Raw genomic sequence first — 23,274 nt, forward strand, 5'->3', positions numbered from 1 at the left:
CCTGGCTGAAAGTGAGTTCATGGGTCAAACTGGATGGCAAACTTGCCATACCCAATGAATAGGTTTCACTGTGATGCTCAGTTGCCATTGCAAAGGGTTAAATGGCACTAATTTTAATAACTTTGTGACAAGATGGATGCCTTTTTAAAATTTCAGGTGTGTTTTTCTTGTCCCAATATGGTTACGTGAGTTAAACTGACTGTCAATGCTGGCACACTGTAATCTGATGAATGACATGTATGTGATATTTAATTGGCACAGACAACAGAAAAGAAAAGTGCTTAATACTTCCTGGGACAGGCTCCAGCTTCCCTGTGAGTCTGCCTCTGCTCAGGATAAAAGTGGGTTTAGAAACTGGATGGACGCATGGATAAACACTAAATAAATAATAACAACATGAAATGCAAGTATACATAATTAAATGGGTCAGGAAATATGCCTCTTGTCCCTTATTCCTTTATGTCACTAGGAGAACATGCACATTCCTATATTTAATGTTATTATGTATTTATTTTCATATTTAACAGTTTTTGATTTATTTTGCTTATTTATTTTTGTCCTAAAAATTCCTCCATTATCAGGGCATAACATTTTTTATGCTCAGTCATCAATCTAACGCAGTGCTTCCATAGCAAAATCGTAAGCGTTAAAAAAAAAAAACTCACGAGGGGGCTGCTTCAGAAGTTTATATTGTGCAAAGCCCCCTATCTTTACGTCTGTTTAGTATATATATTCATATCCTCCAAGAGAGGGGGAGATCATAATTCCACATCCCCAAATCTATAACCAAGAGTGGCGAAATCCGAAGGTTGGGAACATTCAACAACATCAAACATCTGGACACTCGGCTAAGACATTATATAAAGTTTAAAACGTACTGTTTGTTAATTTCAGCATCGTTACACTGGCTGATTAATATCTGTAGACACAGTTGTAGTAAGAACTGTGGTGGAATATTTTATGATTTTTATTACAGTATCATGAAACACCAACCGTAATATGCCTCATCTGCATATAAGGTGTGAGGAATTACTGTCAGGAACTGAGTTGCGTAAAGTGGTTTCTGTAAGTTGAGTCAGTGGGCAGAGGGCTGAAACTCATGTGGAGGAGTGAAAGGAGATGGAGGAGGAGAAGGAGCTTTATTAACGGTAAATATATTATGGTGTTGTTAAAAAGGCTGAAAATGTCTCTCTGGGTAATAAAAATCTTTTATTTTATCCCTAAACTGTGTTTGGTTGAGTTGTGAAATTCGTTCGGTGCTCAGCAGCATGCCCCTTGTGGTTTTTTAAATTTTGCCTTTTGGAGCCTCTGTAAGGGGACTAAGTATGAAGTGCGATCGCTGTCAAAAATAACTCCAGTAGTCTACCTTTATGGCGCATGCGTAGTAACAAATATTAATTGTTTCTTCTTCGATAGCAAATGTATTGTGCTTCCAATTACGTACTTTTGACAGTTTGTTCACACCTGAGAATTGTAATTTTCAGAACCAAGTTAAGTTTTAGGAGTGCTGGCATAATTTTCAGCAGCAAGCATAACTTTCATAAGCACAGGCATAACTGACAAATGTAAATTTGACTTAAATTATTGCGAGTTATTTTTGACCGCGATCTTACTCCATAATGTAAGTCCTACAATATAGTGAAAGCATGTGGAAATGACATAAATTCTAACTCCTTTTCAAACACTCATTTAGGTGCCTTATCTTGAATTCAACACTTATTAAATTTGTGAATCATTCATTTAACTTTTTACAACTTATTAAATACTAGTGAAACACGCTAACTGATGGTTCTAAAAGAACATGCAAATTAAAATATAAGTTAAAGATGAGCTGATAGGGTGGCAGGTGGTGCAGTGGTAGCGCTGTTGCCTCGCAGTTAGGAGACCTGGGTTTGCTTCCCGGGTCCTCCTGTGGAGTTTGCATGGTGTCTGCGTGGCTTTCCTAAGGGTGCTCCGGTTTCCTATCACAGTCCAAAGACATGCAGGTTAGGTGCATTCGCGATCCTAAATTGTGTCGTGTGTGTGTGTGTGTGTGTGTGTGTGTGTGTGTGCCCTGTGGTGGGCTGGCACCCTGCCTGGGGTTTGTTCCTGTCTGTATTAGCTGGGATTGGATATAGCGGGATGGATGTTAATACTTCTAATATTTTCTAAATGGTTACTTCTTCCACTTCCTCTGGAAGTTATAATGTATTTTATCACAATGGTGGCTTACATGCAACAAGGTTAACTTTTCTATTTTTGTAACAACTTATTTTGTTTAGCACCAAAAAATGCAGCCTGGCAAGTTTTTGGAATGTTCGATTATTTTACATTCTTCTCGATTGTCGCCGTTCATTTCGATGTCCGTCGTTCTTCCATTCCGTATCCTGGACTTTGTTTTGTATGCCATTTTATCCATTTTCATAACGCATTTTAAAATAGAGAATGATAAACGTATCCTGCGTAGTTTTAAAATAAAAAGCTGTGTCCATGTCACCCCACTAATCTTTAAAAAAACACATTTTTTTCCTTTACGTGGAAATGAACCCACGGTCTAAAACCGAGGTAAAGTTACCTTGACGTTCGACATTCGTATGGCATTTAGGACTTTAAGGTTTCGTGTCTTCGAAATAATACCATGCAATTAAAACCAACTAATCCAACAATGTGTTTACAAGCGTTCCCTATTGCCAAAAATATCCCTCTCAAAACGCAAAAGTTAACTAAAGTTAAGTTCGTAAAAGCTATAACTGACATCTATCCAAAAACAACTCAGTTTACCCTTTTGTTCAATCAAAGACCCTTAAAATGACATGTAAAAGGACCCCTGAACTTGTGAAGCCTGGCAGAACAGACTCGCTTCTCAAACCGTAGGTATGCATTTCAAAATAAAAGACGCCAATACTAACATGACAGTGCATAGTAGTATTTTATACATTCGCGACAATGTTATGTGTATTTGCACCCATTTCGGACCAAATTCTGACTTTTATTGCGTTTTGAGAGCTAATTTTGATTATTACAAAAATACAGAAATTTCTGAAAAAAGGAACATTTGTAAACACATCATGGGAAAATGTGAATTTTGCCATCGTTTTAATGACGCCGCTATGTTCGTTTCGTAGATGTGACACCTCAAAGTCCAAATGTCAAACGAATGTCGAACGTCAAGCTAACTTTATCTCGGTAACTCTGACTCGAAACAACGCACATCATAATATGTCTCAGTCGGAATGAAAGCGAACATCAAAAAAAAAAAGACTTACATATTTCAGTTCCAGTACTTACATGTTTCAGTTCCAGCTCCAGACGGCTGCAATCAATTTTTTTTTTTTTTGGTTGGCTTGAACAAAAATAAATAAAGTTGCTCGCACGGTTTTGGTTTCTGTGTGCCGTCTATATAACCCAATATAATTGTAATTGTGTAAAATACATGCGATCAAAACTTAAAAGGAGGTACTGGGTGAGCGTGAGAAACCAGCAAGAGTTGAGAAGGGTCCAATTGTATCCGACTGCAGGTCGCACACTCTGCTTTCCACGCCCACGACCTCCCACAGTCCGTAGAAAGAGAAGGAGAAGAGTGGCAGTACAGTTCTAGTTCCAAAAAGAAACGGAGCTTAAAGCTTTTTTTGACACGGAACAATGGCACAACATAATCAAGTATGGACTCACAGAATAAAAAGCTCAGTATATTTAGAGAAATTTTAGATCCATTAAACAAAACTAATGAGATGTACGATTATATATAACGAATCCAAGTTAAATTAACTTTTTAACTTATTTATGAGACGTTATGTAGCGTATCCGCAATGTTAGTGTACGATATGAAAGGTATTTGTTTATCGTCGTCATTAACGTTTGTTAAATATCTTATTTAACTTGATTTTTCAGTAGTTAAGTTAGCTATTTATAGAAAGCACGATAACGTTAGCGCTGCTGCCTCGCAGTTAAGACCCGGATTCGCTTCCAGGGTCCTCCCTGCATGGAGTGTGCATGTTCTCCCTGTGTCTGCCCGGTTTCCTCCCACAGTCCAAAGACATGCAGGTTAGGTGCATTGGCGATCCTAAAATTGTCCCTAGTATGTGATTGGTGTGTGTGCCCTGTGACCAGCAATTTGTTCCTGCCATGCGCCCTGTGTTGTAAGGGACTGGCTCCAGCAGATCCCTGTAGCGGTTTGGGGAATGACTGACTTTAAGTTTTAATTTGAAAGATATTTCAGTTTTACAGTGCATTGAAAAATATGCTAAAAAGATCAGAGAGAATTGAATCCCACTTTAAAACCGATGGAGCAGTGAGACCGCAGTGTTTATCTGGGAACATTTAGTATTAATTGTTAGTTGTGTTAATATTTTCATTCGTTGTGATTCACTGCTGTTTGATCAAAGAACTCAAAAGCAATTAGAATTACAGAAGCAAAAAGCATTTGTGGAGGGGGGATTATATCTGGTTGCTGGTTCCCATTTTTGTCACCTTCTACAATTTGTGTTGAATATTTGTGTTATGTTTATTTTATTTTATTATATTTGTATTTTTTTTTTTTTGCTTTTAGCATACTGTCCCTTGTGGTTTTGATGTTCCAGAAACACCTACCTTTCAAAATCCACATATTTTAAATCTATGTTTGTAATGGTTTGCATAAATATTTTTGTAACATTAAACTCCTTTTAAGAACTTGACTCTGCTTGATCCTCTTTAGATAGATAGATAGATAGATAGATAGATAGATAGATAGATAGATAGATAGATAGATAGATAGATAGATAGATACTTTATTAATCCCAAGGGGAAATTCACAAGAATGACATGCCAGCTTTGAGGAAGTGCTGGTGTAGACTGTTGCTTGAGAACTCCAGCCCCAAGGGGTAAATGAAATTTTAATTTTCTTTAACAATTTTCATTCAGTTCTGTGGTAATGGAGCAAATATACTTAGCCATGTTGTAAATCAAAGACAAAAAAATCAAAATGTTCACCATTATAAACACAGTGTTTTTTTTTGAAAACACTGTAGTAACTGCTCACATCAGACTGAGCGAGTGAACACTTTTCTAAATAAAGGCCAAGAATCAAGCACAAAAAAGTACAGCGATAATGGACAGCCAGGACAGGGTCATTTTTGTGCTTATCTTTTGGGTCTTTTTTAGCATTTCCTTAGGTAAATATTATTTTTTCTGTTTTCAGGTTTAGACTCTATTGAGCCTTAATGAAAAGCCAGAAGATGAGTAAAGACTTGCACCACATCTGAAGTGAAAAAATGTCTTGCTATTCTATTACATAGCACTGCTTTCATGCAGGTGTTACATTTTTTAGATGAAACATCAGCCTCCCTTCTTCAACATCCTGCATAAGGCACTGATGAGCAGGTACAGACACATCAATTTCTAAACTTCCAAATAGAAAGATGAATTACGTTTTGTTGACGCTGGCTTACAATACCTATTCTATAGTGAATAAAATGTGTAAAAAGACTTGGAATGCTTGTCTCAGATACATACGCGTAATTGTTAAACAGTAGGAGTCAAAGCCCAAAAGACTAAAAGCCTGTTTTACGTCTTCTGACACAGAAATACAAATCTTAATGGCCTTAGAAAATTTTGAATGCATTGTGTATTGTGTTAATAATAATGTATTGTAAGAAACATGGAAGACTTGTAGAATCTTGAATTGAAAGCAGTAATATTAATAATGTGTAACAAATTAAGAATATACTGTAAATTATTTTTTTGCTTTCCTTTTTCTTACATTCCTTGTAAATGTGGAGGAAAAGACTATAAGCTTAATGATGACTACTTAAAGAATTTTCTTTCTTTTTTTTTCATATAACATATTACAGCAACACAGAATCCTTCGTCATCTTACCAAGGTAGAGAAGTGGTGTGCTGAGAATCAGTCTGTGTTCAGGGAGCAAGTCTCACTCCCTTTATTACTGTCAATGGAGAATGGTGTCATTGAGGAGGCCCTTTAGAAATCTGATTTGCTATCTGAATTTCCAGAATAAGAGGAGAATGGAATATGTCCTTAGACCCTTCATCATCCTTTTTTCATATATGGAAGACATGCACCTGTTTTTAGATAACATGAGAGAAAAAAGGAAAATCACCGTGTTTTGTGAGAAAATGTAACATAAACATACATGCCCCTCATTGTTCAGTTACAACCTACAATTCTTGTTCTATATTTTATATATTAACTTTATTGTATTAAATGTTGCAAACCAACTTGATCTTTGCAGTCCATTGTCTCAGATCAGCACTTCTTAGTGTTATGTATTAAAATAATGTTTTATAAGACAGGGCAAGGCAATTTTTATTTATAATGTACATTTACAACAGCCAAAACTGAACCAAAGTGTTATACAAGAAAGAGCAAAAGAAACAGTTAAAATATACAGTATGTACATATCACAAAACTGCAAGCATAACCAACCACTATATAAAACATAAACTCATTGTACTCACACCCATACAAACATATTCATAATCATGAATGTACATGAGCCAACATATACAAACATAATGCAGGGTTTAATGGCAGTGAGAAGAAATACTGTAAGACTTTAATGAAGACTTAAAAATGGCCAGTGTTGGAGCAGACCTAATATAATAAGGTGAGCCATTACAGAGAAAAGGAGCAGCCACCACAAATACTGATTCCTCCTTTGCTTCAGCCTCGACCCTGGCACAACTAAGAGCATCTGGCTAGTAGACCCCAGTGCTCTTGTTGGTACATACAAGTGAAGAGGTTCCAAGAGTCAAGATGGGGCTGATCCATTCAAACATTTGAAAACAAGTAATGGAATTTTAAAATCAATCCTGAAGCGGACCAGAAGCCAATGAAGCAAGGTTAGTATTGGTGAAATATGGTCATGCTTACGAAAACCTTCAATAGACGAACAGCAAATTTGTGGAATAGTTGTAGGTGTCGTAACAAGACCTGGGGCCTCATGCATAGCGCAGTGCGTAGAATTCGCACTATAACATGACGTAAGCACAAAAGCCGAAATGTGCTTACGCACAGAAAAATTCAGATGCATAAATCTGTGCACTCACCCACTTCCGCATTCTTCCGCTCCATAAATCCCAATCAGCGTGAAAAGTAACGCACATGCACGCGCCTTCTGTCCCACCCCGTCTCCTCCCAGAATTACGCCTCTTTGAATATGCAAATCAATATAAATAGCCCTTAAGCTCAGCGTTCTGTGAAAAGACAATGACAAAAGAAAGAGGGAAAATATAAGAATTTCAGCGAATACCAACTCGAGGTAAAGAGAAACATACTATTTGTTGGCTTAAACAGTGGTATAATCAACACAAGGAAGTTGATCGAGTGACATAGTGTGTTGGAGAAACTTGAAAGCTCAAGTTCACAAAGTTGCACAGTGCCTGACATAAAAAAGACATCACATATCAAAGTCGCCCGTGAAAAGCCGAGTTGTAGCCCACCGTCTATGTGTCATATGAAAGCTTATTAGGGTACAGAGAAAAAAAAAGGCACACAGTAGGAAAAAAGCACGAAATATTAACTTCAATCTCAAAATTTCCACTTTAATCACGTAGTTAATTTTGTCATTAAAGTAGAACATCATAAATTTCATCTTAAAATCGTTTAATTTCCAATTTCTCAACTCCCATTGTAACTAAAGTAGCACATTAAATGCTTTGTTTTGTATTTGATCTTTTGTTCTATGTGTGTGAATCACTACGTGCTTCTGCTTTTTCTTTCTCCGACTGGACACAGAATCCATTACATTCGTGATATTACAGCTCTCTGAATAATTAAAATACTGAGATATATAAGTGATATCTTTTTCATGATGATAGGAGTTAAAGCATGTCATTAAACAGAGGAACACAGTGTGTGATTGTGTGCAACCTTCGATGAAATTATTGTAGCAGTACTGTCTCTTTCAAATGTACTAATCTCCAATTCCTGTCCTTAATTTTCTTTCTCCAAATACCCAATTGCCACACAATCAGCTCTGTAAGCCATCAACAAGAATTCTTCAAAGTTTTTAAGGAGCATTGAAATATCTTTGTAGTACATGTTTAATTATTCTATCCATCTATCCTTCCAGTGTCGTATCAGCCCCAGAAAGAATACAGCACAAGGTAGGATCAATCTGTGAACTTGCTAGCGCTGCGGCACCGTGTCCTCACATGTTTAATTATTAACAATACAGATTATTTAAATGAAGTTAAAGTTTTATCTATATGACACATTGCTGGTAACATAAATAATATAACCAACATATTTTACTGCATTTCCTCTTAAAAATTATCGTCATCATATGTAAATACGTGCTTTATAAAGTGGCGCAGGTTGTGCAATATTAAAACTGTAGTGCAAGTTTACAGTGAGGTGATTGTACTTATAAGTACAAACAGTTCTGCAAGGAGCACTTGATTGAGTGCATTTATAGTTCTTGGGATGAAACTGTTTCTGAACCGCGAGGTCCGTACAAGAAAGTCTCTGAAGCATTTTGCCGTGGCTGAGGCAGCATGTGCTTGATGCTGTATACCAATAATTCTCTTTCCGTTCAGGTGCTGTTGTGATTCCCCACTCAATTACAGTGATATAAATACTCCGAGTGGTGCAGTGAGAGGAATATGGAAAAAGATGATCCGCTGTGTAAACACCTAAAACGGGAGCAGCTGAAAGAAGGAGAAAAAGGGGCAGTTAGAGTAACAACGCTAAAGCAGTTATGGTATTTGGAATACTATGGCTATTCCCTGGACCATTATATTGTTACCAGTTAATTACAATCAGATGTATTACACCAGGGGTGCCCAATGCGTCGATTGCAATCGACCAGTAGATCGCAAAGGTAGTGCAGATAGATCGCGTTACATTCCAAAAAAATTTTTTCTAAACGTTAGTCTATCATATATCTTCCCTATGGCTCTTGCAACTTGATTCACATACAGGGCGGCCAGTCTGAGATCTCTTCTCTTATAACACACTGGTCATCCCGCATGCACTATTAAACATGCGAGCTACTGCAAAACTAAAAAATAAAAAATAATTGTTTTGGGAGAGTATGGGCTGGATGTGGAACTGGAAGAGGATTTTTTTCTCACAATATCACAATCGAAGTGCATTTGACTGATCTGTCAATCTATCATTGCTATTCCTAAGAAAGAAAATGTGGAAAGGCACTTTCGAACTGTTCATAAACTCTGAAACTGACTTCCTTCCAAAAAGCGATCTGAGAAAGAAAAAGAGAGAGAACTAAAATCGCAATTAATCGGACAGCCATCAATTTTCACTCGGCTGAATTCAAAACTCCTTGACTGCATTATTCGGCTCTACTTATTTATGAGAGTCAGCCTTTTCCCACATGAAGATTATTAAATCCAAATACTGTAGTGACCATAAATGTATTGAATTGTTATTGTGTCATAAAGGTTATTCAGTTATGCAAGGTACAACATATATTTTATGTATAAAGTATACTCAGTGGGTCTGTGTGTGTGTATATATTATATATATACTGTAGATATATATATATATATATAATATACATATTATAGAATTTTTAATGTAGGTAGATCATTTCCACCTAGTCATTTTAAAAGTAGCTTGCAAGTTGAAAAAGTGTGGACACCCCTGCATTACACTAATAAACAATATGCGGTTAGTTTCAGTGCATTTATAAAGCCGTGTCAGGGAAATAAAGAGTAACCATACCGGAACAGTAGCATTGCTTTGACACTGGGTGCCGCCAGTCTGCAAAACTGAGCGGAGAACTTGCATACAACAGGGTATGAGGTACTGTGGAAATGTACATGGCTTTACGCCAAGTGTAGGTTTTATACATCGCGATTTGAACATGGAAATGTTCTTATGCAGCATTTCTGTGCATACGCACCGTTTATGCATGAGGCCCCTGATCAACACCTACATACAAAGAACTACAATAGTCCAAATGAGATGTTATAAAAGCTTGGGCGGCCTTTTCAAGATCACCGAAAGAAGGAAAAACCTTTACCTTAAAGTCTCAGCTGGAAAAAGCTTCATTTAACCTCACAATTTATCTGTTGAGGTTGACTGAGCTGTCAAAGATCACGCCTGGGTTCCTAACTGAAGCTTTATGATACGTATATATGGCAAGGGATCTAAGAGTAACATCAGAGACACTCAAACCTTCTGAACTTTTGGAAACCACAATCTCAGTTTTATTAACATTTAGTTTAAGAAAATTCATTGCCATCCACGTTTTAATATCATTCAAGCATGCATAGAGGGTCTGTATTGTCTCGCATTGATTTTAGTGGCAAATAGATTTGAGTGTCATCAGCACAGCAGTGAAAGGAGAAGCCATACTTGTTAATGTTAGAGCCTAAAGGTAACATGCATATCAAAAAGAGAACTGGTCCAAGGATGGAACCCTGCAAGTAAGTAGAGCTAAAGAGGATGAAAACTCACCCAAAAGAATAGAAAAGCTCCTATTGCTTAGATATGATTTAAACCATTTCAGGGCATTACCTTGGATGCCTACAAACTGTTCAAGGTGCAATATAAGAATCATAAGATGCACAGTATCAAAAGCTGAGGCAAGATCTAGCAGTACAAGAATGGCAGCATCTCCAGCATTTGTAGTTAGGAGGAGGTCATTGTAAACCTTTAACAAGACTGTTTCAGTGCTGTAAGAAGATCTGTATCTGGTTTGGAATTTTTCCAGAACACCCTTGAGCAAGGCCCTCAACCTGCAATTGCTCCCTCCTGGGCATGACGTTAATCTGCATCCAGCCGTGCAAGTAGGTCCACTAACTTGCAGGGAAAATGTGGGGGTTGGGGGCAGAATTGGCACTCCAGCCACTGTAAAAAATTTACACTGGTCTGGTGTGGTGCTGAGGTGTCACCCACTGCACTCGTGTCCCAATCCTGGTGGTTCGGTGTATGGTGGATGCGGCAACACGCTATCAGCGCATGTTCCCACACTCTCTCTCTGTTTTCATCCAGAAATATTTGAGTAACCACAACCAAGAGTTTAGATAAAAAAGGCAGTTTAGAAATTGGCCTGAAATTTGACACTTTAGTGGGCCATTGTTTTGTTTTTAACAAGTTTCTGCACCTCAGTGAGTTTCTAGGCAGCAGGAGCACCAACCAGAAATCAAACTAGCATTTATTAAAGTAACAACACTTGGTCCGACAGAATCAAAAAACCTCTTGACTAATCGAGAGGGGACACTATCCGGGAGCAATTTGTAGGATTCAGGCGTTTCACGAAATCAGAACACAGAGACGATGATACATGCTCAAAGGGGCCAAACACAGCTGAACATACTATGTGGCAAATGACCTAATAACATAAGTTGGGGTATGCAAGAAATGACAAATTCCTAATACAAGAAATTGTGTGTAGCAATTAAAGGATTTAAAAATCACTAAAAAATGAATATGTAATTATTGCATCTACCCAAAAAAAAACATTTTTAAAGTTAAGTTTAAAATCTGGATCAATGTGTTAGTTCAGTTCCAAAATAAATGTAAATATATTAAAGCCTCACAACCTTTTACTTGACGTTGATTACTGGAAATTACAGATTTAATGATAATTTTTATTCAAAGATAAGTGCGATGGAGTGCAGTGGGAAAATTACTTTTGAAGACTCAAAAAGGTAAGATTTTTATGCTTCTTGGGATATTTGGGAATAGCATAACCATGACAGTTATGAATATAGACATACATGTGGCTGTGAATGCTAATTTTTATATCTCAGAAGCTAAGGATTGTGTCAGCATAAAACCAGTGTGGACTGTAATCTAGAGACCCTCCTTTCATAGGAACTGATGCCAGACATCTAGGATTGATTTAACTGCACCCGCAACATGAACCCAAATATGCCAGATCACAGGTTAGACATAAGAGCTAAGGTAGGCACTTTTCTGTATTAAATAATGCAGAAAATAAGGATTTTGTCAGGATAAAACCAGGGTGGGCTGTAATCCATGGAACCTCCTGCAATAGGAGCTTGGGAGAGCCATTTAAGATTAATGTCACTGTAGCAGCAATACTAGTCTAAAAAAGCCCATTCTGCACATTGGCATAACTACTACGGCACTCTTCTCATTTAAATGTCTCAGAAGCAAAGGATTGTGTTACCATAAAACCAGGGTGGGTTGTCATATACAGATTCCCCTGTAATAGGAACTCGTGTCAGTTATTAAAGATTGTCATCACTCTGCCAGAAACACTAATCAAAACATTCCTATTCTACATTTGTTAATTAGAGGTGACGTGGATACCTTTCCAATTTTAATATCGCAAAAGCAACAGATTTTAGCATCATTACAGTGGCTGATTAATATCTGACACAGTTGTAGTAAGAATTGTACTGGAATATTTTATGATTTTTATTGCAGTATCATGGAACACCAATTGTAATATGCCTCTTCTGCATATAAGGCGTGACGAATTACTGTCAGGAATTGAGTTGCATAAAGTGGTTTCTGTAAGTTGAGTCAGCAGAGTCAGAGTCAGCAGGCAAACGGGTTGAAACTCATGTGGAGGAGTGAAAGGAGATGGTGAAGGAGAAGGAGCTTTATTAACGGTAAATACATTGTGGGGTTGTTAAAGAGGATGTGAATGTATCTCTGGGTAGTAAAAATCTTTTATTTTATCCCTGTGTTTTGATTAGTGTTTCTGGCAGAGTGATGACAATCTTTAATAACTGACACGAGTTCCTATTACAGGGGGATCTGTATATGACAATCCACCCTGGTTCATGTTAAATGTCTTCATTGCTTTCAAGTTTAACTTTAATTTACACAAACTCTCTTTGCTGAATGCTTTTAAATAATCAAACCAGGATTAGATGACAGTAAACCAATGTCTACTCTTTCCAAAATGCTCCACGAGTGTTCCTTATAATATTAGTCTTGGCTTTTGAAATAAGACAAATAAAACTGTAAGGTGTTATAGTGTCTAGACATTAAGTGTAGAAGCTTAAACTGTTAAAAGAGTATTTTGATCGGAATTACACAAGCTGGAATTAAATATAAGCATAGCCAAACAAAATGGATGAAGTTTAGTGAACAAGAAGAAACAAACAGATTGGAATAGAAAGACCACAAGCTATAAAGAGTAGAGAGATTCACATACTGTATTTGGGAAGCAAGATCGAGGCAAAAGGCGGTTATGAGATGGATGTGGTGAAGAGATTAGGTTTGGCAAGAGCAGTATTTGTTATGTTAGAAAGAGGTCCTTGGAGGTACAGAGGCATCAAACTGTGGACAAATTTAAGAGTCTACAATGCACTAGTTGTACTGGTATCCCTGTATGAAGCTGAAATCTGGACATTTAGCAAAGCAATTAAGAGAAGACTGGACATGTTTGACCGAAGATTCTTGAGACAGATTATGGAAATAAGATGGCCAAGAACAATTAATAATGAGGATCAGCGAGAAAAGACTGGTCAAATGGAGCTTTGTGAAATAGGTGTATCAAGAATGATAAGAAAAGCAGGACATATATGGAGCAAGGACGACTCAAGGACAGCAAGAAAAGTGGAAAGATAGTTTCCAGCAGGAAGGAGAGAAGTGGGGTAAGTGGCACAGGGTACAGAGAAGTAGGGGAAGCTTTATAACTTGCAGGGATGCAGCGTTGAATACAACGGAAGTGTGGCTAACTAACTAACTTAAATATTTAATGAATGCTAGGCAGGTATTATGGTTGTACATGATATTTTGAATCTTGTTATGTTTGCAGTTACAAGTACAAAAATGAAAAATGCAATAGCCCATGGAGCCTGAATTAATATTCAGAAATAAAAACAGTTTGTATCTATAGGTTAAAAGTCAACATATCCTTACTGAGATCTAAACTTTTGTAAATATAAATCGAGACATCTTTTGACAGATCTGTATATTTTGTTATGGGGCATTCACTTTCTGAAAACCTTTTTTTTTTTCAAGGCTTATGTTATCCCCAAACACTCATACAAACATTTCAAGAACAAAATACATAAACATTACAGGGAAAAAATACTTAGATTAATATAGAACATACAAGCAGCTGTATTATAACTGGCAATTTTATTGTTTTTCTTGGCTCTTCATTTGTGTTAAGGTCCAGAATTTGAAGGCTAGATGACTTTGTCCAAGACAGCACCCATATGTTAACTAATTAAGACAAAACAGATAATAGTAATAGGATATTGTTTTCTTGTTATTCGTCTATTTTTTGGAACACTTACTTAATAAACAAACTCCATATACACAGATCTTTTCCACTGTGAAAATAAATTGTAGCATTTTCTTAGGGCTGCAACTGCAACTTTGTTTAGTAATTTTTTTTCTAAATGTTTCAGCTTCAAAAGGCCTTGTTTGGAATCTTATTTAGTATCCCATAGTCTCTGAAAAAGTTAAAATGTGTCTGTGTAAGTGGTACCCCACATTTATGTGTAAAATATAGAAATTAACAAAAAGTTACATGAAAAAAAAGCAATAAAATATACAGCACACCATTCGATTTGCTCACATGAATCTCTAAATTTGTGATTTGATGGTATTGAAGTGAAGATGCAAAATAAAGTTAATTATGATTTCTTATTAGTTTAGGTAGTATTGCTAATTCAAAACAAATTAAACCAGATTTGATTCCTGGTCATCATTTATTTCCATGGATTCAAGTGCAGATCCCAAAGACAAGTAGATAGCTAACTTGACCTATCCAAGTAAATGTGGTCTCTGCGATGGTCTGCAATCCAGCATGCATTTCTGTTTAACACTAAATATTATGCAGAAAAAAACAACCTGTGTCTCCACACAGCCTTGTAGATCCCTGTATTGGAGAAAAAAAATCTGAAAATGAATTGATCAATTTAAATATACAGGACTATTCCATTTTTATGACTGTCTTGAAATTTGTGATTATGAAAAAAGCTGTTTTACTGCACAATTACTGTGCCCATTTGAAATGAATGATCAACACAGGTGTGAGGTCTGAGCAGTAGAAATGTAAGGAGCAAATACCTCTACTGGAGAAGGTTAGGCAAAAGAAATACCTACCCCATATAAAAATGGGAATAGCTATGGAGGAAGAAGACGAAGATGATGAACAGGAAGATATTAGTTATCACACCTTTTCACTTGTGGCAATCAAATTTTGTTATCCTGTTGTCCTATTATACTTGCTGGACAACCAGGAGCTAGCTTCGTCTTCTTCTACTTTCGACTGCTCCCATTAGGGGTTGCCACAGCGGATCATCTTCTTCCATATGTTTCTGTCCTCTGCATCTGGTTCTGTTACACCCATCACCTGCATGTCCTCTCTCACCACATCCCTAAACCTTTGCTTAAGCCTTCCTCTTTGCCTCTTCCCTGGCAGCTCTATCCTTAGCATCCTTCTCCTAATATACCCAGCATCTCTCCTCTGCACATGTCCAGACCAACGCAATCTCACTTCTCTGACTTTGTCTCCAAACCGTCCAGCCTGAGCTGACTCTCAAATGTAGCCATTTTTAATCCTGTTCATCCTCCTCACACCCAATGCAACTTTAACTCTGCCACCTCCACTTCCGTCTCCTGTTTTTTGTTCAGTGCCACTGTCTCCAAACCATATAACAAAGCTGGCCTCACTGTTATGACTAATAAATAGCCATTAAGTAGAAATTTAATTGTGTTTTTTAGATTAAGGCAGTTATGAATACTGCTGTGAGAAAGTAGCAACTTCCAAGAAATGATTAATGTTGCACAGGAAAAGTAGGGCTATTGAGGGCTATTACAGTATACAGTTTAATGATTAGACATGCTAAAAGTTAAAATAAACATGTTTCTGTCCATGTTTTGACACAGGTTATTTGTTGAATTAAAAGGTGAGCTAATAGGCTACAAACATGATAATGTACTAACTAAAATTCGGCTTCAAATAGAGAAATGAATGCTGTAATTGAAAAATGAGCTAGAAACTTGTGAACATGTTTAATTTAGGGATTTACATTTTGATGCAAAATTTAATCATTTTTTGAACATAACATAAAATAACATTTTCAAATCCGTTAATTTAATTTAGATCATCTTATCCTGACAGCATTAGGCCCAAGGCAGGATGTAACCTTGGAAGGGATGGTAGTCAATCTCAGCCCCCTTTTTGTGCACAGCAATGTTTTTATTTTTCACTCTTTCACCTTGCATTGACTGCTGTGTGGAAGTGGAGAGACCCCTGGGTTGGGAAGGAGGTAGCCGAGAACTTCAGATACTTCAAAAACTGCACGCACAAAGCAAGGAGAGAAGAAATTATTCAAGAAAGCAATTTTTTTTTATTGGAGCACACAAACCATTATGGCCAAAGCATGAGGAACAAAACCTGCAATCATTGTTTTTCTATTTCCTAAAAAGACTCCAATAATGAAACATACAGTGTACATGTGGCAGGAATGACCCTGTAAATTATAAACTATTTAAATTATAACGTTATGGGTTATCTCTCACTTCCACTGGACAAATAACAAAAATGACAAACAATACTTCACATTTGAAAATTATTAATTTTGTTCAAGTTCAAAACTTACCTGTTGGTTGGGTTAAGAGATGCTCAATCACCAGAAAAGAGCTTGCATTATTATTATTACAGGAAAATGTCAAAAAATGGAATGTTTTTACTTTGATCTGTACTTCGTGGACTTCAATGACCTGCTTGTCTGAATACTATGTTATAAAAATTAGCCTTTGAACCTTTCTCTGGAAAAGAGCAGTCAAAGTTCACTTCCAAATGTATACTAAATTTTGAAGCATTCTGCAGCACCTTTCCTTTAACTGATTTAAAAAGTACTAGGGGTATTTTACTTAAAAACCTGAATGTCAGTTGATCTGTGTCCTAGATATTTATTTTTGGCAATTATTTAGATAAATACACTATTAATGAATATTGTTGGGTTGAAAATGTCACATTGACAAGTGATGAACACTTGCAGTGCAGCTTTGTTTCCTGATTTTACTGACGCACCTTTTGGCTAATACTGTATAAAAACCAGAATGAATGTGATTTACATGAAGCAGTACAGAACATTCACAATGCTAGTAGTTATTTATGAATAGTAATCATCTCTTTATTGACAATTCAAAAGAAATGCCAGCCAGCTCTGAAAATAAAAAGAACATGTAGAAGGCTGGTTTCCAACCACTGCTTGATGAATTCCAAAAAGACATTTTTTTGTTTCCAAAAACAGACCTTCAGGAGAAAGAATGTCCACATTAAGATGATTTATATTTCTTCTTTCAGAATTCATCACTTTTCTCTTCACCATCTGAAAAGTAAGGTGTCTTTTGAGATATTTTGTGCATAACAGATCATGAGAACATAATCCCAGATTTAATGGCCTATTCACAGGGAACACCTTTAAATCATACCCAGGTGTTACTTCCAAGGTAATGCTTGTAATTGCTCAATGCTCTAAAAGTGCACAGTTCTTGTATCGACTATAAATTTTGATTCTACATCAAAATATTGGACAGCCTACAAACGTTTATTCTTACACATAATTACCGACATTCTTCCACATTGCCACTGCAGCTCTAAATGAACTCCTTCTAAAGATCCTAATATGGTGAGCATTTATCCGAAAGACAATGAACATTAATAGGAGTACAAGTGTGAGAACTCTGATCTTAAAGGAGTTATCGCTGTGCTAATCCTCAGAAATAGGAGTTTAAACAACAAAAGTCTGCAATGTCAGGTGAGTGCTGTAAAGAGATTTACCTCATAATTTAACTAGAACTTAAGAGTCTCTTGATCAGAATGGAGTGGGTGGGTTGTGGCCCTGGTGTGTGCTTCAGTCATAGTTACTTGTCATTAATAGGACACAAGTAAAGAACGAAACTCCGCAGGTAATGGTGAATTAATTGGAAAATTACAAAAGAGAGTTAAAACCTTAAACCTATATTAAACATGAACATACTTCTATATATTTTAAGAATGTAAATCCAACACTGCTACTTTTTCCTAAATGCAGAACAAGTCACATGACAGCTATTTAAATGTGAAGTTCAGTTAGAGATAAAAGGTGGTCAGTGATCATGAAACTGGCTGGAAAAAAAACCTGTGGCCACAGTGGACTCTCCATGACTGAGACTGTAATTTTTTTTTTTTTTACAGTGATATCTTAATGAAAATGGAGCTTCCTCAACAAATTTTCTTGAAGGGTAATGTTCCAAATTTCAATGAAATCAGTTCCTTGGGAGATGAGGTGTTTTATGTGGACAGATAGACACAATATAAGGGATTTCCATGTTTTACGCACACTTTCCTAAAAATCAGAGTTGGTGCTGTTGTTATTAAACAGCCTAATAAGATAAACACTTATATTTAACAAAAAAACTATACCTCTAGTGCAAGGGAATCTGTATTCAGCTTCAGCATGATCATCTGCAAAAAAGAAAAAGACAAATCCTTTAGTAGAAAGTTTTTTTTTTACAAGACCACGGAAGATAAGTTATTCAGAAAAGACTGATCAGCTGGAAACTGCAAAAATATTTGGAAATGCTGCAGTGTGTAGTCCACTGTGGTTGAAGTCATGACTGAAAAAGGGCAAAACAAGGACACAAATAACTGTGTTCAGCTTACTGGGAAGTACTCTATTTATTCTTTATACATTATGGACATTTTAATTAGCTTTTTTAAATCATACAACAATATTTTGAAACATAACCATCATGTAAACCAAAAGTACTGCATGTAAATTTAAAATGAAACTGAATAAGATGGAATGAACATTGCTTATCATCAGTGGCTCACTTGTTTGGTAGTAATCATAAATCCTGACAGTGGCTGGTTTCATATTCTTCACTGCAATCTCCTCTTGAATGGTGAAGTGTAAAGTCAGAGATTTTCTTTGTACAAGCTGAAAAAAACACAATAGAAAGGTATGCACATTCTAAGATAACAAAATAACAAAACCTGCTGAAACAAAAAAAGAAACATTTTGAAAGATTTTGAGAAATGCTTTAGAATAGGAAAAGAAAATACATACAGGATACCCAGTTATTAAACTCATGCAGACAGCTTTACAGAGAGACAATTAAGGGAAAGAGGAAGAGAAAGCAAGGGAGGTGATGTATAAGGTAAAAAGATCTGAAGGAAAAAGGCTTGACTGGTGAGGAGGTGCAGGGCCGAGCTGTTTGGAGAAGGTGCATCAAGAATATCGACCCAACATAGAAGTGAGAAAAGATGGAGAGAAAAAGTATACTCTTTTATTCCCTTTTTCCTGTACTTCTCATTCGGGCCTGACTAGGTTGGAGCAAACATTCCTACCACCAACTTGTCCTGGGAGAGTTGAGAGTCTGATAAATAAGTATACTGTATATAATAGTGTATATAACAGAGACACAGAAAGAGAGAGAGAGAATGAATATCCACATTCCAGTTACACCATATACAGTAAATATATATACCGTATAGTTGTACACACAGGTATAATGGTATGGTGGGTCTTTTTACATGGGCTATATTTAGGGTGTAACAGGAATGTTGATTTTTTTTCATGAAGTCTTCATTTTCCTATTTATAGTGGAAAAAGAGAGTGCCCAGAAAAAAATAAGGATAAAAGCCAAGATTCAACAGCAGATGCTCATCATTTGACAAACAGAACTTGAAAAAACATCATTCTACTTTGGAAAATACCAGTGGGCCAGCGAATTACAACAGCGCGGTAGCTGCGTTAAATGCTTACTTCATGTCCCCGGTGATTAGGCTTTAACAAGGTAAGCTTTTTACCAGCTGATACAAAAGCAAGGTGAGAGTATTCAACAGTTTGTTACACGACTTGGACAAGCAGCTAAAGACTATGGTTGAGGGTGATAGAGACAATCAAATCAGCAACACATTTTTAAGCAAGTGCACTTCAGGATACCATATTAAACAATAACTAAATTTTCCATGAGTTCTTGAGTGTACTGGAATGAATCAAATGTCTTTTTGTCAATTGAAGTTGAACAGAAATCAAGTTTCTTTATAAATCTGTTGATGTTATCCCTGGTTGTTATTATGTTAACATCACAACCAGTGGTGGTTTTTGATATGGGCAACATGGACCGTTGCCCAGGGCGGCATCTTGGGCATCGGCAAAAATTTTTTTTTTTTATTTTTGCTCGCGGCCTTGCTGCCCCAACATCATGCATTTTTGGGATTGCATGTGCACCGATTTGTTTTCTATTGCCCATTTGCGGGGAGTAAGGGCGTCCTCTATTTGCGAGGTGCGCTTGCTGCTTGCAGAAAAGGGAGGAGAAGGGCGAGGTGGCGGGGGATTCTCTGGCTGGCTGGCTGGCATGGCATCTAATAACCAGCTCTCAAAATAAAACAAAATAAAAACAAACAAACAAGCACAAAAGCACCAGACATTATGATATAGACTTATAATTTGCACCGATGTGTTTTCTAAATTCTATCACATCCAAAAATGCGGGAAGTGAGCGCGAGGGCCCTCGGTGCGCCTGCTTGCTGCTGTGCTGAAGTCTCACACACAACCTGTCAAAAGGGGAGTGGGGCTGGGTGCTTCCAAATAAAGCACATTTCATTCATAATACAGTATTGTCAATCCAAGCCCATTATGTCACAATTAATTTTTCCTGGGTTGTGCGAAATCACAGAAATCGTTAGATGGGCACTCCTTGCGCAAGCAGCATAGAGCAGAGTACAGCAAACAGGAAGAATAAATCCTCCTGTCGGATGCTGACTCCAGCTCAATGCCTGTGCTCTCTCTATTCTTTATCACAGGTTAGTAAATTCGCCATAATTGGAGTGCACATTACAGGCTTTAAAACGGTAAAATATCGTCAATGATAAGATAATTTGAGTTAGTAAGAGTTTTTTTGTATGGATATACTGTTTATGTTTGCATGCTAACTTACTAATGCAAATGACTCGCGTAGTGGAGAGTGGTAGGTGGGGAAAGTTAACCCAAAATAATAAACTGACTGCAGCTCTGAAAGAAAAGGTTTATGTAGTTGTTAGTGACCTGGTGAACTGATAACAACAACAACAACAACATTTATTTATATAGCACATTTTCATACAAAAAATGTAGCTCAAAGTGCTTTACATAATGAAGAATAGAAAAATAAAAGACACAGTAAGAATATAAAATAAGTCAACATTAATTAACATAGAATAAGAGTAAGGTCCGATGGCCAGGGTGGCCAGAAAAAACAAAAAAAAAACTCCAGACAGCTGGAGAAAAAAATAAAATCTGCAGGGATTCCAGACCATGAGACCGCCCAGTCCCCTCTGGGCATTCTACCTAACATAAATGAAACAGTCCTCATTGTATTTAGGGTGATGACTGGAGATGGTACTGAAGTGAAAATTCTTTACACTATAACAAAATATTTTGGTGCTGTATAAATGTAAAATTTGATTTTGTCTCTGCTAGACATTACATTTCCAATAGTTTGTTTTATTGCACTGTATTTTTTCATTGTTTATTAGAACGCTGTGGGGGCATGGGGGCACAGAGGGGGTGCCGGGGGGTGCCAGAGGGGGTTTTCTCCCAGGGCACCAAACAGGCTAGGACCGCCCCTGATCACAACCTTGCAAACTACTATTCAAAGTGTTTTTATGAAAATATCTTCTGGGAAAGCCAACCTAAGAAGCCAAATAGAACTGGAAAATAGGTTTACAGGTACATCAAAAGTTCTCCTCTTAATTGGAAAACTCTTTTAAAGACATTACACCTCAAAAGCCACTTTACTTCCGTGTGATGAAGAACATTTTCGTATAATGAACACATGTCTTCACAAACTGAGTCTTCAATGCTTTTCCTTTGATGGAATTTACCACTTGTGGGATATGGCCGGCAGCTTATCCCGGCCAATACCCCCAAGCCGTCAGATGGAGCCCTCCCTGCAACATGGAGGTGCCCTGAATTCCAGCAGGGCATCATGGGCCTTGGAGTCTTTCATCACAGCCCTGCTGGATAACGTGGGGGGTGCCAGGGGATGCTGCAGGGAGGCCCAGAGACTTGTATTTTCCTTATAGCCCAGAAGTACTTCCCAGTCGAGGGGATGGAAAGAATGACATACTTCTGGGCTGAAGAAAAGGAGCTTTCACCCGACCCAGAAGTTTTATAAAGTCACATGGACTGAGGGACAGAAACACTTCCGGGTCAAGGACTTCAAAAGGACTGTGAGAGATCCCAGCAGTGGGCCGAGTTGGGAGGAAGGGTGACTGAGCTCCTGGGAGGTGTGGAGGATTGTGATTATTGAGTATTGTATTGATTATTATTATTGTGTTAGAGAAAAGTGGTGGTGGAGGTGCTTTGTGCACTATTTAAAATATTAAAGTCATTATTTTGGACTTTTATCTGGAGTCTGCCGTGTGGTCTGAGGGTTCAAGGGGACAACAGCGCCCCTTATCTGTCACACACTATAATGACATTTTAAAAGACAATCCATTTCAGAAGGTAAAGATTTTGATGCAAGAGATTCTCGATACAAAAACAGTGTAGCCATGTAGCATTTGGCATCATCTCTTCTAAACTGACAATGAGACAATTTTGATGTGTTGTCATAGCCTTAGTGCCATCGGTGAATACAGCAACTCATTTCGTCCAGTCAATATCACACTTACTAGTGCGTTGCATAAAAGTGCTGAATAAACATTTTCAGGTAGTATTAGCCCCTAGTGGCCTACAAAATAAAATATGTTGTGTAACACCATTTTTGGTATCACAGCTTACAAATACTATGAATTGGGCACAGTTACAAATATCTGTTGATTTGTCCGTCTGTACTGAGAAGTACTTGCACTTCTTAATATTTTCAAGAACTTGGGCTCGACTATATTTAATCTATTTAATGTTTTGTATATCCTGTATTTATCTGTTTTAGTATTCTATGCAGAAAATATTTGTATCTAATGTTACATATACCCTGTTGACTCTGTGAAGCACCTTCAGCATGGAAAAGGTGCTATGTAAATAAAATGTATTATTATTAAAATCTCTTGCCATGTTGCTTATTCTTCTTTGGATCGTATTATTGGAGAGAGGTATTGTAAATACTGAGCGCTCCACTTCTTTTGGCTGCCACAATAGTATAAACCTCCACTTCTTATTCCAAAGTACTCTTTTCTTTATATATTCAGTTCAATTGCTTCATGAGCAATGATAATAATGTTAGCCCTCTGTACCTCCAATAGCAGTGGCATTACTATACATAAGGGTTAAAGTTTGGTGTAATGCCAGTGAAGAAAATTTGGATCTGTTCAATTCAGTTATGGTAGTCAAGTAAGCACAAAGGGCTTAATGGGATCTTTTAATTTGAATGTAATCAATCTATCTCATTATAAGACATATATATAT

At 37.1% G+C, this 23,274-nt stretch overlaps 2 protein-coding genes and 1 long non-coding RNA gene across 4 annotated transcripts in view; 1 reads left to right on the top strand and 2 right to left on the bottom strand.

The window, feature by feature from the left end:
• The window catches only part of LOC120535854 (alpha-2-macroglobulin-like), a 193,887-nt gene extending 190,441 nt beyond the window's left edge, over nucleotides 1-3,446 (bottom strand). For both annotated transcript variants that reach the window (XM_039763969.1, XM_039763970.1), the window contains exon 1: nucleotides 3,268-3,446. The gene's annotated coding sequence lies outside the window, so the exon portion shown is untranslated. The remainder of the gene's footprint in view (nucleotides 1-3,267) is intronic.
• Nucleotides 3,447-3,476: 30 nt separating this feature from the next.
• LOC120535856 lies at nucleotides 3,477-6,177 on the top strand. The gene is made up of 3 exons (XR_005634979.1): nucleotides 3,477-3,639; nucleotides 5,159-5,340; nucleotides 5,811-6,177. It is a non-coding gene; the product is annotated as an uncharacterized LOC120535856 (long non-coding RNA).
• Nucleotides 6,178-16,219: 10,042 nt separating this feature from the next.
• LOC120535852 (alpha-2-macroglobulin-like protein 1) overlaps nucleotides 16,220-23,274 on the bottom strand; it is a 117,030-nt gene continuing 109,975 nt past the window's right edge. Inside the window, exons 34-36 of the mRNA XM_039763967.1 lie at nucleotides 18,714-18,819; nucleotides 18,303-18,344; nucleotides 16,220-17,226 (exon numbers count right to left, since the gene is read on the bottom strand). Of these exons, the coding sequence (XP_039619901.1) occupies nucleotides 17,198-17,226; nucleotides 18,303-18,344; nucleotides 18,714-18,819 (177 nt within the window). The 3' untranslated portion in view covers nucleotides 16,220-17,197. The remainder of the gene's footprint in view (nucleotides 17,227-18,302; nucleotides 18,345-18,713; nucleotides 18,820-23,274) is intronic.

The sequence above is a fragment of the Polypterus senegalus genome, chromosome 9 (genome assembly GCF_016835505.1).
Source record: "Polypterus senegalus isolate Bchr_013 chromosome 9, ASM1683550v1, whole genome shotgun sequence".
Lineage (NCBI taxonomy): Eukaryota > Metazoa > Chordata > Cladistia > Polypteriformes > Polypteridae > Polypterus > Polypterus senegalus.